This window comes from Alternaria rosae (assembly GCF_020736505.1).
Source record: "Alternaria rosae strain MPI-PUGE-AT-0040 chromosome Unknown BKA58scaffold_1, whole genome shotgun sequence".
NCBI classification, from domain to species: domain Eukaryota; kingdom Fungi; phylum Ascomycota; class Dothideomycetes; order Pleosporales; family Pleosporaceae; genus Alternaria; species Alternaria rosae.
This window is the reverse complement of record NW_025763570.1, coordinates 3,506,308-3,519,804: the sequence shown is the minus strand read 5'-3', so window position 1 is coordinate 3,519,804 and position 13,497 is coordinate 3,506,308. Positions and strand designations below refer to the sequence as shown.

At 52.8% G+C, this 13,497-nt stretch overlaps 6 protein-coding genes across 6 annotated transcripts; 5 read left to right on the top strand and 1 right to left on the bottom strand.

Annotated features, from left to right (window-relative positions):
- Positions 1–8: 8 nt before the first annotated feature.
- Positions 9–2,134, bottom strand: BKA58DRAFT_373637 (solute carrier family 7 protein). The gene is made up of 4 exons (XM_046169244.1): positions 1,537–2,134; positions 911–1,471; positions 614–861; positions 9–566 (listed from the first exon to the last, which is right to left on the bottom strand). The coding sequence occupies exons 1-4, from the start codon at positions 1,948–1,950 to the stop codon at positions 230–232; spliced, it is 1,560 nt and encodes a 519-aa protein (XP_046031516.1). The 5' UTR covers positions 1,951–2,134; the 3' UTR covers positions 9–229.
- An 816-nt stretch (positions 2,135–2,950) lies between these two features.
- Positions 2,951–4,639, top strand: BKA58DRAFT_373636 (uncharacterized protein). The gene has a single exon (XM_046169243.1). It carries the CDS (start codon positions 3,059–3,061, stop codon positions 4,439–4,441), a length of 1,383 nt encoding a protein of 460 aa, XP_046031515.1. The 5' UTR covers positions 2,951–3,058; the 3' UTR covers positions 4,442–4,639.
- Positions 4,640–5,427: 788 nt separating this feature from the next.
- BKA58DRAFT_434389 (HAD-like domain-containing protein) lies at positions 5,428–6,230 on the top strand (the record flags this gene model as incomplete). The annotated part of the gene is made up of 2 exons (XM_046173264.1): positions 5,428–5,436; positions 5,493–6,230. The coding sequence occupies 2 exons, from the start codon at positions 5,428–5,430 to the stop codon at positions 6,228–6,230; spliced, it is 747 nt and encodes a 248-aa protein (XP_046031514.1).
- Positions 6,231–7,413: 1,183 nt separating this feature from the next.
- On the top strand, positions 7,414–9,421 carry BKA58DRAFT_22401 (uncharacterized protein). The gene is made up of 6 exons (XM_046166306.1): positions 7,414–7,814; positions 7,864–7,989; positions 8,043–8,112; positions 8,162–8,600; positions 8,650–9,143; positions 9,197–9,421. The coding sequence occupies exons 1-6, from the start codon at positions 7,683–7,685 to the stop codon at positions 9,352–9,354; spliced, it is 1,419 nt and encodes a 472-aa protein (XP_046031513.1). The 5' UTR covers positions 7,414–7,682; the 3' UTR covers positions 9,355–9,421.
- A 565-nt stretch (positions 9,422–9,986) lies between these two features.
- BKA58DRAFT_351659 (leupeptin-inactivating enzyme 1 precursor) lies at positions 9,987–11,751 on the top strand (the record flags this gene model as incomplete). The annotated part of the gene is made up of 1 exon (XM_046168553.1): positions 9,987–11,751. Exon 1 carries the CDS (start codon positions 10,174–10,176, stop codon positions 11,749–11,751), a length of 1,578 nt encoding a protein of 525 aa, XP_046031512.1. The 5' UTR covers positions 9,987–10,173.
- Positions 11,752–12,305: 554 nt separating this feature from the next.
- BKA58DRAFT_22362 (uncharacterized protein) lies at positions 12,306–12,805 on the top strand. Its single transcript, XM_046166299.1, has one exon. It carries the CDS (start codon positions 12,416–12,418, stop codon positions 12,671–12,673), a length of 258 nt encoding a protein of 85 aa, XP_046031511.1. The 5' UTR covers positions 12,306–12,415; the 3' UTR covers positions 12,674–12,805.
- The last annotated feature ends 692 nt before the right edge of the window (positions 12,806–13,497 follow it).

Genomic DNA, 13,497 nt, shown 5'->3' with positions numbered 1-13,497 from the left:
AAAGGTCTAAGTAGAAGTATACATTGTATTGCATGCTACCCACTTGCTAAAATATGATAGTGTGCATGTAGCAACTTAGAAAAGCCACACGAATTCTGTACCCCTGTTGCCATTAGTGCAATAAAGGCACACGCGGTATGTGCGAGACGCGATGGAATTTGCTCGTCATGAAGTGCTATAATGAGTATGCATGCAGGAGTATGTACATATCCGATAGACTCCTTTCACCTCATCTTCCAGCCCTCTTCTTTAGTACCCACAGCCGGATGAAGTAAAATACAAGACCGCAAAGCCAAATTCCTACAAGGATCGCTGCTTGAATGGGTGCGAATACTGCGCCTCTGATTACAACGAAACCACTGATCATGGCAAATAGTATGGGGATGAGAATGAACGGTTTCACAGGTCGAGGTAGATCGGGCTCTCGAAATCGTAATATAATTGCGCCGAGCACCGTGAGGAAGAAGAAAGCATACTCAGCAAGGCCATTGAGAGTCAGTAAAATGCGCATGTTTCCGAGAAGAATGTATACCGCCGAGAGAATAGTGTTGAGTATGAGAGCGTTGCTAGCAGGTGTTAGTGGCGGATGGTTGGACGTGACTGGTCTACGTACATTGGCGACTCTCCATCGTCCATAGCCGTGGCTGCTGCCTCGCTCGAATCGGCATGTTTAGTCACCTTCAGGGTACCGACACGACCGACAGTGCCGAGAACTTGCGGAAACCAGTTGTTGTTGGCCGCTGCGACAGTCATACGTCCTGCTACGAAGGAGTTGCCGAGGGCAGAGCCTGCAATAACAAGACATATGAGCACGGTAGCGAAGTAAGCTACGCCCTTTCCAAGAAAGTGGGTAACAGCCGTCTACACCATGTCAGTACACAGGCATTGAACAAGAGTTTGAACTACTTACTACAGCAGCAGCGTCTGTTGTTGATACAACCTCCCAAGGGAGAAGAACGTAGTAGACGGCGTTAGCCGCAACATAGCATACTATGATTGTAGGGATAGCGGTGTTGATGGAGAGCGGCAGTTGGCGACTGGGCTGACGCAGCTCAGCTGCTACATAGTTGGCCTTGTCCCAACCAGAGTACGCCCACAAGGCTCCATACAACGCTGTACTGTAAAAGCCGAGTGACTCCCACGTAGTCACTTTCGTCCAGTCGAACTTTGATCCGTCGGGTAGTACCGTGTCTCTTGGAGCGAACCAATTGTTTTGGTGCCAATCGCGGCCTCCAAGGTCCTTGCTCTTCCCAAGAAAGACGAATACGACCACTAAGCCAGATACAATGAGGAGGGAAATGGTAAACAGCTTTATGGCAACGAAGAAGCTAGACAACCGGGTACTTGTCTTGGTGCTTATGGAGTTCAACGTCGTTACACACAGTAGGACGAGCAGAGACAACAATTTATGTGTGATAGGCGGATCTGGCTCGTTCACACCCAAGCTGGAGTAGATGGACTCTACAAATACCTGAAGTAGACATACGAAGTCAGTATATGTCTCACATGCACTTCGTACAGCCAGGAATTACCTACAATACTGAGGATCGCAAGGGTAGCAGGCATGGTTGCCACGACCCAAGACCAAGCAGCCATGTATCCGAAGACGTCGCCATATATATATGTGAGATACGGCTGAATTCCACCTTCTCCAGGGAAGGCGGTGCCAAGCTCCGCCATGGTCAGAGCACCTGTCCATGCTAGAATTCCCCCAACAAGCCATACAAGAAGCCCAGCGCCAGGTGATGGGACGTTCGCATCGATGGGCCCAGGCGATGAGAACACTCCCGAGCCGATGACGATGCTTATCAGCAGCGCGAACCCATCCAGTGCACCAAGATTGCGAGCAAATGTGTTTCGCGTCGCCGTGACGTCATCGTGTTCTTCGTCTGGGGCATACGATGTTGTGGATTCTTGGCGGAGTAGAGGCGCCGTCTCTGTGGGGGCCATTGTCGCGTTGTCGAGGTTGAGAGGTTTGGTGAGCTAATCGTCGCCTTTGCCGAGGTTGTTACGCGTCACACGCGTCAACGCGGTGCGACTTGCACACGTCCGATCCCTCTTGAGTTGCAGGAGTCGCAAGAATATATCGCTTGTTGTTGAGTTAGAATTAATGATATCGGATGCCGTAGTTGTGTGAGAGGAAGAAGTTTTTGAGCTGGGCCAGGCCGCGCGATGCTATCGCGTCAGGTTGAGCCTAACTTACGTCATTCCCTTTCCTCACCGGCCGCCACGGCATCGAGACCTAAGACTTCACACCGTCATCTTTACAGAACTAGGAGGTTACACTTTTTTGATGCTCCACGCCATTCATCTTTCTATTAGTATTATCAAGTGTAACGTCATCCTGCATATTATGGCCTGACAGCTTTCTTTTCGCATCTAGGGCCTGCGACTCTGCAGCCAAGGTACTGCCCAGGCCCGTGTTCTGCATGTCGAACGCATTCGAAAACAAATCTGTTCCATGAATCAAGAAGCCCGACAAGCTGTGCTTTTCGCAACCATTTTGTTAGGTGCAGCTTGACATAGACCCTTTCCGAAAACCACGGGATGTTTGACAGACGCGGTAGCAGCGACATAATGATAATTTGATCAGTCGTATGTTTCCGTAGCAGCGAAAGGGGCTCAAAGTCGACTAAACTTTATGTAACAGCTTTCTTGACAATCGTAATAGGCCGGGTTGTAAAGACTAAGGACGACGCTGCAGGGCCGATGAGAGTCGCCGTATCCTGCGGGAGTAAGACCGTTACAGACAGCAACGACTATTACAAGAGATAAAAGAGTAACGTATACTTGTCTGCGACCATGTCTGAGGGACAATTGCGATGAAAACCCTATGCATTGAGGCGATACCGGACTGGCGCAGTTGTGACATTAGCAGAAACCTGTTCGCTAGCTTACCTGCACATAGGGAATCGTGGGGACTTAAGCTTAAATTCTTAGTGCAATGACAGACCAATGACGCTGGGTGGGTGCCTCGACCGTTGCAGGCTTAGCGGTCTGTACAGGGCTTAGCGCTGCGTATCATCATGGCGACGTCATTCTTTGTGAACCCGCGGGCATGCAGTTTGCTTGCACCTGCTTAAAGCTCTGGATCCCTTGTCGAACTTTCTTCTATCACGCACCGCCTTTTCGCAAAATACCCCTGCCTTATCAATTGCATCCCGACTCGTACAGCAATCAATTGACCTCCACAGCCACCAGCACAATCATGTTCTCGAGACAAGCAACCCAGAATGCACGCTTTGCAGCTCGGTGTGCTCGCCGCCCAGCTGCGCGGATAAACAACTCTCAGTTCCGCTCCCAACAACCCCGCTTCCAGTCCACCGAGTCAGCAACCTCCGGTAACGCGGGCGCTGGCTCACATGCCGCCATCGGTGCCGTTTCCGGTGCCCTTGCAGCTGTCACAGTCGGCTACATCTTCTACAGACAATCAGGCGCCCGTGACGTAGTGTTGGCCTCCAAGACTGCTAAAGGTTACGTCAACTCGGCTACACAGAAGATCAAGGAGCAGACACCCGAACCCAACGAGGCGCTGCAATGGCTACGCAACGCCGCACAGAGCTACGCTGCCTTCATCCCCGGTGCCAAGGGCTACGTCGACTCTGCATTCGATGACCTAGATGCCATTCGCGCAAAGCATGGCAAAGAGGTCGACCAGATCGTCACCGAAGCATACGATGAGATGCGCCAGGTCCTGGGCAATGGCGACATGAGCCTTGTCACCGCGCACAAGACCTGGGATGTCATTACTAAGCATATGAGCCGCATCGCAGATCTTGCCGGCGACGCATCGCAGCAGATCATGGATAACCACCCTCAACTCAAGGAGAAGGTTGGAGGTAATATCGACAAGCTCAAGGAGTACGGCGACAAGTATGGTCCCGAGGCCAAGAAGGAGGTCGACAGGACATGGAAGCAGATCAGCGACGTCGTCAAGACTGGCGTGAGTGCATCCAACATCGAGAAGATTCGCAGTATCGTGCAGGAGAAGGTTGAGAAGCTAAAGAAGATGGGCGACGAGGCCTGGGACAAGGGTATGGAGCAGGATAAGCCCTATCTCGAGAAGAACCCCCAGGTCAAGAAGATCGTGGAGGAGAACGCGGATGCGCTCAAAGGCGGAAACGTCCAAGAATTATACGAGCGCGTCAAGTCTGCTGTTGAGAAGGGCGATACAGGCGACCTCGAGTCATACGTCAAGAGCGCTGCCAACAAGGCCAAGGATGCTGGTTTCGGTGACTACGAGCAGTACTTGAAGCAGATCCCCGGAGGTGACCAGATTATGCCCAAGTTGAACCAACTCCAAGACGTTGCCCAGAAGCACGGCGATGAGGCCCAGAAGCTCTTCAAGGACACCATCTCAGAGATCTCCAGCATCCTCCAGAAGAAGGGAGACGAGGCGTCGAAGTTGGCTGAGAAGGCCAAGGAAGACTCTAAGAAATAGATCGCCCGCCGCCCTGATGTTCCAGCGAGGTGGAAATTGTAATGACTAATTAACTTGTACTATAAGGCATTACTGGCGTTGAGCATGTCTAGCGAAAAGCAATCAATTACAAATGACGACTCTTGCTCTGTACTGACGGTCTCACTTCATGTCGCTCTTACATATCCTTCCTCTACCGTTCTTGCACCGCGAATCACCACCGCTCCAAGAGACAAAATCTGCTGACCTGGCCCGTTTATTTGGGCAGCTCTTCTAAGGAAATGCTGATACAAAAAACTTAATCGAGTAATACCAGCTTGCACATATCGTCAATGTGTGCGACACTCGATCACATCTCAGGTGGTGAGGCTGCGTTGAGGCATGTGCGGGGATGCAAGCCCATCACTGCCTATATGCAGGAACTATTCACTGCGCACACCGCATAACGTGTTGGGTTCTGGAATCCTCCATGCGGGGTGAGTTGGTCGGTGTACTTGGAGGTTGCACAAGACGTGGGCTTGCAGTGACATGCTTCTCAATGCAGTAGCTCACAACCTAAAGTTAAAACCACAAGCGGTGAGACAAGCGCGTAGAAAGTGCAATGTTCGTGGTAATAGACGTAACAAAACACTGGGTGAAAGCATCTTGTTGGGTTGCAGAGGAAGTTGTCGCCAAACCGACCCCGCGATCCGCTAAGGGAATAGTGGGTCCAAGGTGAGGGAAAGTGGTGAGAGAGCTGCGACGGCGAACCTTCGTCCGCCCAATGGACCGGGCACGCTCCACCCGAGCAGCCAATGACGTAAACGCGCCTCCCTTGCTGCACCGCCCTCCCCTGACACCTGGCAAGCGCTACTACTCTATTTACTCCTCTCTCTCTCAACAAAACCCCAGCCTCTACAACTTCTCACTCCAATTCTCCACTTCTCTCTACCAAAGTCCTTTCTTGCACGTCGATCGACACCACTACTACTACCCACTCAACTACTACACACTAGACAACCGCAACCATGGGCAAGGTACGCGTTTCTGTGCTAACATGTACCCCGCCAGTACCCCGCTAACACGTGCATAGGCGAAGTACATCATGCTCGACTGCGACAACACGCTCGTCCAGTCTGAGCGTTTCGCTTTCGAGGCGTGCGCCGACCTCACCAACCAGGTCCTAGAGAAGCACAACATTTCCGACCGCTACACAGCCGAGTCATTGCTCGAGGACTTTGTCGGCCACAACTTCCGCGGCATGCTCAATGGCCTGCAGAAGAAGCACAACTTCAAGATGGACGACGCTGAGATGGACGACTTTGTCGCGCAAGAACTCGGCGCCGTTACCCTCAAGCTCAGCCAGAAGGCCGTCGAGTGCCCTGGTGTGACTGAGCAGCTCAACAAGCTCAAGGAGCAGGGCTACCCCATGTCTGTTGTCTCTACTTCCGCCAAGAGCCGTGTCGTCGCCTCCATTGAGAAGGCTGGCATCGCCCACTTCTTCCCTCCCGAGCACGTCTACTCCGCCGCCACCTCACTCGACCCCCCTTCCTCCAAGCCCGACCCCAAGATCTACCTGTACGCTGCTGAGCAGCTCGGTGTCAAGCCTTCAGAGGCCGTCACCGTCGAGGACAGCAAGAGCGGTGCCACTGCTGCCATGCGCGCGGGCATTCCTTGCATTGGCTACGTTGGCATCTACGGCATCGAGGAGGGCAAGGAGAAGATGGACCAGATGGCCAAGCTCCTCACCGATGAGACCAAGTGCGCGGCTATCATGTACGACTGGAAGGAGTTCCCAGAGTGCTTGAAGAAGATCGAGGCCAAGATGTAAGCGCTTGGTCTGACACTGGGGAGCCGAGGAAGATGAACATTTCACCATCTCTCCCCGCCATTGCGGGAGAGCTTACGACCAGATTCACGACATCAATGACTAAATAGATTCAGTAATGAAGATTTAGTGGACGCAGTCCCATTCACAGCAGCTACCTACCCTCTGCCTCACTCTCACTTTGCCGCTCCCTCTGCTGTGTTGATTGTTTTGTTTGGTGACGCAATGGTGGGCCCCACGCCGTTCAGTGGGTAGGCGTTCCAGGCTCGGGTGACGGCCCAACGCTGCCCCGCTCCTCCCCACTTGAGACCCATCGTGAACTGCAAACTCCATCGCGAAATATCCCGAACATCGAACATTTGCCTTTGCCATCCCAGATCTCTAGCGCAGCATTCACGCGAGGTCAATCTCTGCTGCTCACGTGCATGCAAGTAAGCAAATTTGAACGGCCACCGTGGCACTAGCCGTAGCCCCAACACCCTACGGCCCGGCGCGCTCATCCATCAGCCCTATTATCAATGCTTGTCTTCTTATTGCTCACATGAACGAGCCTGCTATATCGACATAAGTGAACAGCTCTCACGCGAATTTTCCAGCCAAATCACGCGATGGAGCCGCCCCCGCCCGTAGCCGCTTGAGCCTCACATGCACCCCAGTCAGTAGAAGACTGGACGCCCATCTCCGCGAAGAACAATTATTTTCTATAAAAAAAAAAGGCTAAGAAGGCTACATTGCCTTAACAATATACAAACCTGAGTTTCTGGGGCAATATAGACTTTGGGGGACCTGTTTAGTGTTTCCCTTTGATCGCGTGCATGCTCACATGCCTCGGTAAAACAGGCCGTCGGCCAACTCTCCCTGCGTGCCTGCGCTCTAGGCGCAGCGCAACGCCCAACAGGGCTCGTTGGCCGGCACATCCACGAAACAACATGGTCACAACCCACTGGATAGCTGCATACGATATTCCTATTGCCTGGCCGAACGTTCAACAACAGCAGTTGTTATCTTTGTTCTAGGAACAGCAGTTATCTGTATCCAAGGATCTGCACCTTGGCATCTGGGCGCTGCCTTCTTCCGCTGTAGCCAAGACATGCTTAGTGAAGCCTCCTTCCTATCTCGTCTACAGCCCCTTACACGAAGCTTTTGCTTCATTTAAAGCCACCAATGTCATACCCTGTACGGCATTCGTCCTCATCTACACGTTGCTTATGGTCTCTACCGGCTGCCAATCGCGGATCTGTACCACCATATGTAATGGATGGTTACATGGTTACACGGATAGTAGCATCCAAAAGGGCAGGTATGGTGGCTACCTGCCGGGTTTGCCATAGGTGCTGCAGTGTGGGTGCTGGCATATCGAGCAGCTCCATGTCGTAGGGTCGCATTTAAGAGTGTGCGAAGAGCCCATGATGGTTCTCCATCGGCATCTTGCGCATCGTCCAAGTCGCAGTCAACATGTACCTACGCACCGCCCTTCTTTCCTTGTCCGCCCTTGCGGCGGCAAAGGAAATGCCCAAAGATGAGTTCAAAGCCGCACAGCTTTATGACTCTGGTATCAGGCACGAGAACAATGTTGCCCTCAAGAAGGTCGCAACCGCATTTCAGCACCTTCGAATTCTGTATTAACACTTATCAGGAATCATGGGCACGTCAGGAAGCCGCCGGCATGTACAACTCTGCTCAATACGCCGAGATTAAAGACAAGGTGGAGTGCATGAACGGTACCGCAATCGCCGGACAGGACATCTTCCGATGCCAAAATGTCAGCTCATGCACCATCAATCATGACTTTCAGCCGTTGATGTATCTGTGTAGATTGACTTGCTTCATTTCTTGTCCCACGCCGAGCTCGGCAGCACTCGCGGTGTCGGATCTTCTTCATGGGGTAAGCACTTATAGATCAACTTGCTGAGATCTTCGCTAAACAACATTAGGCTGGACATCTGAAGATGGTCGCGAATTCGTTGCCATCGGACAGCAGGACGGCGCTGCGTTCGCTGAAATCACTGCTGAGGGCAAGCTTTCGTACTTGGGTCGTCTACCCGCCTACTCTACGCCCAGCACCTGGCGCGAGATCCGTGGCCAGAACAACCTGATGATCATCGGTAGCGAGGCGGTCGGCCATGGCATTCAGATCTTCGACATGAAGAAATTGATCGACATCGACCCCGCGTCTCCTGTCACCTTCAGTAATGCCAATGACCTCGTTGGCCATTTCAAAGGCCTCCCCAACGGCCGAACACATAACGTTGTCACAAACCCTGAAACAAACTTCATCTATGCCGTTGGTGCCCAGCCAAGGACTGACAAGTGCAAGTCGGGCATTATCTTCATTGATATCACCGACCCTTCAAAGCCAACAAGCCCAGGCTGGTGAGTGAGACATGTTCTTGGGGATGTGAGCGTCACTGACTCAACATAGTGCATCAGAGGACGGCTACGTACACGACGCGCAATGTCTCATCTACCGCGGACCAGATGCGGAGTTCGAGGGCCATGAGATCTGCTATGGCTACAACGAAGATTCTCTGACGATCTACGATGTTACAGACAAGAAGGCCCCTGTCATCTTATCTAACACTTCTTACGAAGGCGCTGCATACACCCACCAGGGTAACGTTCTGGACCCCATGAACCAGCAGTTTCTTTTGCTCGATGACGAATATGACGAATACGACAAAGTGGGTCCCGCGATTCCTGGTCACCCCATCACGTATATCTGGGACATCTCATCCCTCCGTGCGCCAAAGCAGACTGGACTGTACAAGAGCGGAGCAAAGGGTATCGACCACAACCAGTATGTCGCGAATGGTTTCGCTTACCAATCGAACTACGGCACCGGATTCCGCGTTCTGGATGTTCGCAGCATCCCTGACGACCCAACTGGTGCTGGCGTGAAGGAAATCGGATTCTTCGGTATGCAAATCTATGATCATCCTGTCGATTCATCTATACTGACCTTTCCGCAGACGTTTACCCGGAGGATGACGACATGCCCGGCGGCGGTACCGTCGACTTTGTTGGCACGTGGTCGAGCTATGCATTGTTCAAGAGTGGTCACATCCTGATCAACACCATGGAACGTGGTGTTTTCATTGTCAAGATGCAGGAGGGTTTCGAGAGATAGATGGACAGTATCTCGTTAACCTGAGATTGTTCGCGGCAGGGAGAAGTTTAGAATTCATTGCAACTGTCGATCCCGGCTGTATCGTCGGTATCAGTGCCGCCTCGCGTGCACGACGATTGGTTCAAAAAAGAGTCCCAGCGCAACACATTCCCCCTCTTGACGCCGGATTAAACTTATCGACAATCATGTTCAGACCGCTCAGAGCCCTGCATCAACACTGCTTCGCACCCTCTGGCGGTCGCGGTGTCATCGTTGCTCGCTCTTTGGGCTCTACTCGTTTACCTCCGGACCGCAACTAACCGCCAAGCTACACGCCTCCGCGCAGGATCTAGTCGCAGATCCGTGATATCGCCTCTTCTCGTTTCTTTCGTTCTGATTGTGGCGTTGGCGCGCCAAGGGCTTGGCTCCATCTGCAGAGTCCGTTCCTTCCCAATCAAGTCGCGTCCGGCGTGGAACTAGATGGCTCCGCCGAGCGACGCGGTTATTCTACCTTCCTCATGCAACACAGCATTGCGCAGCCAAGCAGACTTTCATCAATCGCGTCGCCTTCGCCCCCCAGCTCTACACCCGGCTACCCGTTTTCACGGACCCACCGCATGCCCTTACCTGCTAAATTGCGGTTCCTGAGCGACCATGAAGCACCGATGGATACAGCAGCTGCCTGTACTGGTTAGTTCTACAAGCACATGGTGGCCCATGAACACTTTCTGGACCAGCCATATGGATACGAGGTTTAGTATATAGAGCCAGTCTGTACCTGTGACATATTCCAAGGCAACCTCCTCTTCTCCTGCTCATCTGCCATTACTATTCATCAAGATGAGGTTCGTTCCTTTCGTTGCGCTTGCTGCGCCTGTCCTCGCACAGTACGATGCGAAACCAAAGCCTTCTGCAAAGCCCGAGAAGCCTCAGAAGCCTCAGACGCCTGGAAAGCCACACCCTCATGGGCCACCCAGGAAGCTTGTCTCTCGCAAGGACCTGATCAAGGATATCAAGCTCGAAGACCTTCTCGCAGGATCCCAGCAGCTTCAGACTTTCGCCGACGAAGCTGGTGGCAACCGTGCTTTCGGTAGCACTGGTCACAACGCTACCACTGAATGGCTGTACCAAACGCTCAAGGCGACTGGATACTACGATGTGTACAAACAGCCCTTCGTCGAGCTCTTCACCGCAGCGACCACCAAGCTCACTGTTGCTGGCGAAGAGATTGAGGCCGCTTACATGACCTTTGGTCCCTCTGGAGATGTTACTGCCAACGTTGTCAAGGTTAACAACCTCGGATGCGCTGTTGACGACTTCCCCGCCGAGGTCTCTGGCCAGATCGCGCTTATCTCGCGAGGCACATGTCCGTTCGCTGACAAGGCCGCCAACGCCCAAACCGCCGGTGCGGTCGGTGCTGTAATCTACAACACCGAGCCCAACACACCCCTTTCTGGTACCCTCGGTGGTGATGGCGACTACGCTCCCGTTGTTGGCATTACCAAGGAAGCTGGTGAGGGTATTGTAGCCAAGCTCGGCAACGGCACAGTTGAAGGAACTCTCTTCATTGATGCCATTCGCGAGAACCGCACCAACTACAACGTCATCGCTGAGACCAAGGAAGGTGACCACGACAACGTGCTTATGCTCGGTGGTCACACCGACTCCGTCTTTGCCGGCCCCGGTATCAACGACGACGGATCTGGTACCATTGGTACGCTCATGACTGGTCTTGCCCTTACCAAGTACAAGATCAAGAACGCCGTCCGTCTCGGATTCTGGGGTGCAGAGGAGTTCGGCAAGCTGGGCTCCTTCTACTACATGAAGACCATCAACGGTACCTTCGGTGGTAACGCAACCGAGGCCAACAAGATCCGCGCCTACCTCAACTTCGATATGATCGCATCGCCCAACTACGTCCTAGGCATCTACGACGGTGATGGCAGTGCGTTCAACTTCTCCGGCGCCGCCGGATCTGACACTATCGAGAGGGACTTTGAGGAGTTCTACGAGGAGCGTGGTCTCGCCCACGTACCTTCTCTCTTCACTCTTCGCTCTGATTACGCTGCTTTCCTCGAGAACGGTATTCCTTCCGGTGGTTTGTTCACCGGTGCTGAGGTGCTGAAGACCGAAGAGGAGGCACAACTTTTCGGTGGTGAGGCTGGCGCACCACTCGACGCATGTTACCACCAGGCTTGCGATGACATCAACAATCTGGCCCTTGACGCTTACCTTCTCAACACCCAGAGTATTGCCAACTCGGTTGCCAAGTACGCTCTCAGCTTCGAGGGTATTCCAAGGGCCAACATGACGCTCCGCAAGCGTGGCGCCGAGAGGAGCAGACTTATGTCGAGATTCGATGATGGTGGACATGCTCACCATGGCCAGACATGCGGTGTTGGAAAGCACACCATCTAAATGTTGTATTATTATAGATGTGGTTGGATGGCTGATGTTGTTGATGATACCATGAAGTAGATAAGCCAATGTAGCAAAACATTTCAAACATTACCGTGTCCTTTTGCTTTCCAATACACATGCTTGAACTGTACAGTCTCGCGACCGGTGGATGCCGATAAAGTCTCTTGGCACCGTATGTGTCAGCTTGGACGGTCAAGAGCTCTTCATTCATCCTTCAGCTCGAGATAAAACATATCACATCATTTGACTCAGCATATAACGTACCCGTCTCCGATACTTGGTTTGGAGCAGAAACCACCATACCATCTCCACGTCTTCCTCTCCGCGAACCAATACTGTCCTTGAACGCATATCACATCTGAACCAGTCCTCCACCCTGATACTTACAAAATTTACACAACGACAGTTCAAACAAGCATACCAAGCATCTCGCGTATGCATCGACGTCTTGCCAGAACAGAAAGAGAATAGAACGAAGCGCTTCGCGGGGCGGAAACATGAGGTGCAGCGGAAAGCGCACACCTTGATGGCAACGGAGTGGACGCTATGCCACTTTGTTATTCTCAAAGCGCGGAATCTTTTTAGTACCGGAGACCAGATGTATAGTAGGCCACCTTCAGGGGATTTGGAATGATCAGGGCGGTGTGGGCCGAGGATCGTGATGTGGATGTTGGGCTGCGCGGTGAGAGGAGTAGTTCGCGTGTGTATCGTTCACTGGATGTCTACTTGGGCAGCAGTTCGGGCAGTGGAGAACACGCAGCTTGGCTTCTGGGCGTCGCTAAATATGTTGATCGTGAACTCGGCGATGCAGTCGAACCCTCGTTGGCGTGTCATGCAGACTAGGCTATTGTGGCTTGCGCTCATGGTTACTCCTTGGTTTGGTTATCACAGGAATACGATAATGCGTGTACGTCACTAACACTGAAGTTAGGCACCTGCATTTGGCTGACCGGATTGCCAGGCTATTGGAACAGAGTTAGAGGCGTATGTAGCGTTGAGCCAGTTGATGGGCGTAGGGCTATTGTCTGGATAGAGTCGTGGCGGGGCGCGTTCCGTCTGAAGGAGGAACAATTATCGGAGTGTTTGCTGCTCCGTCAAACCGCAAGCTGGTCTCGCCACGATTCAAAAATATCCAAAGTTCGTAGCCTATGACGACGCGACATTAATCAGTAATTGTTTGAGTTGTCACAATGGGTGCAAACCGGTCGGGGCTGTCGATCTCGAAACGCTGGGTCACAATGATCGCCCGGACCCGCGCACCTAACGCACCTAACGCATGTCGCGAATCCCCCGACCTCTTCGACGATCAGTGACAAGGCCTTTGACATGTACAATCCTGTTCCCGTCTCATTAAAAACAAGATATCGATTCCGCAGGTCGTGTTGCCCGTGACGGTGTACATCTGAATTTTCGCTCGGAGGCACTTCCCCGGCCTTGCTCGAGTGGCAATCTCGTCTAGCCCACTCGGTGCGCGTTTCATCCGCAGCCATGTTCCTTGCGACCGGAGCCTGCCAATCCTCCGACGTTCTTCCAAAGTCGGTGACCCTGCTAGGAGGCGCCCAGGCGTCTTTGCCCAAGGTGACCGCGTCGAGGTCGAATGAGCCTGAATTAATAGCCCAGGACAAGGCACGAGACACGTGTGCACGGCACGCAAGATCATGGCAGGCGGCGCGTCCGCACCGACACTAGTTTGGCGAACCGCCGTGTGTTAAACCGAACTTGTGGAAAATGAGGAGACGATGA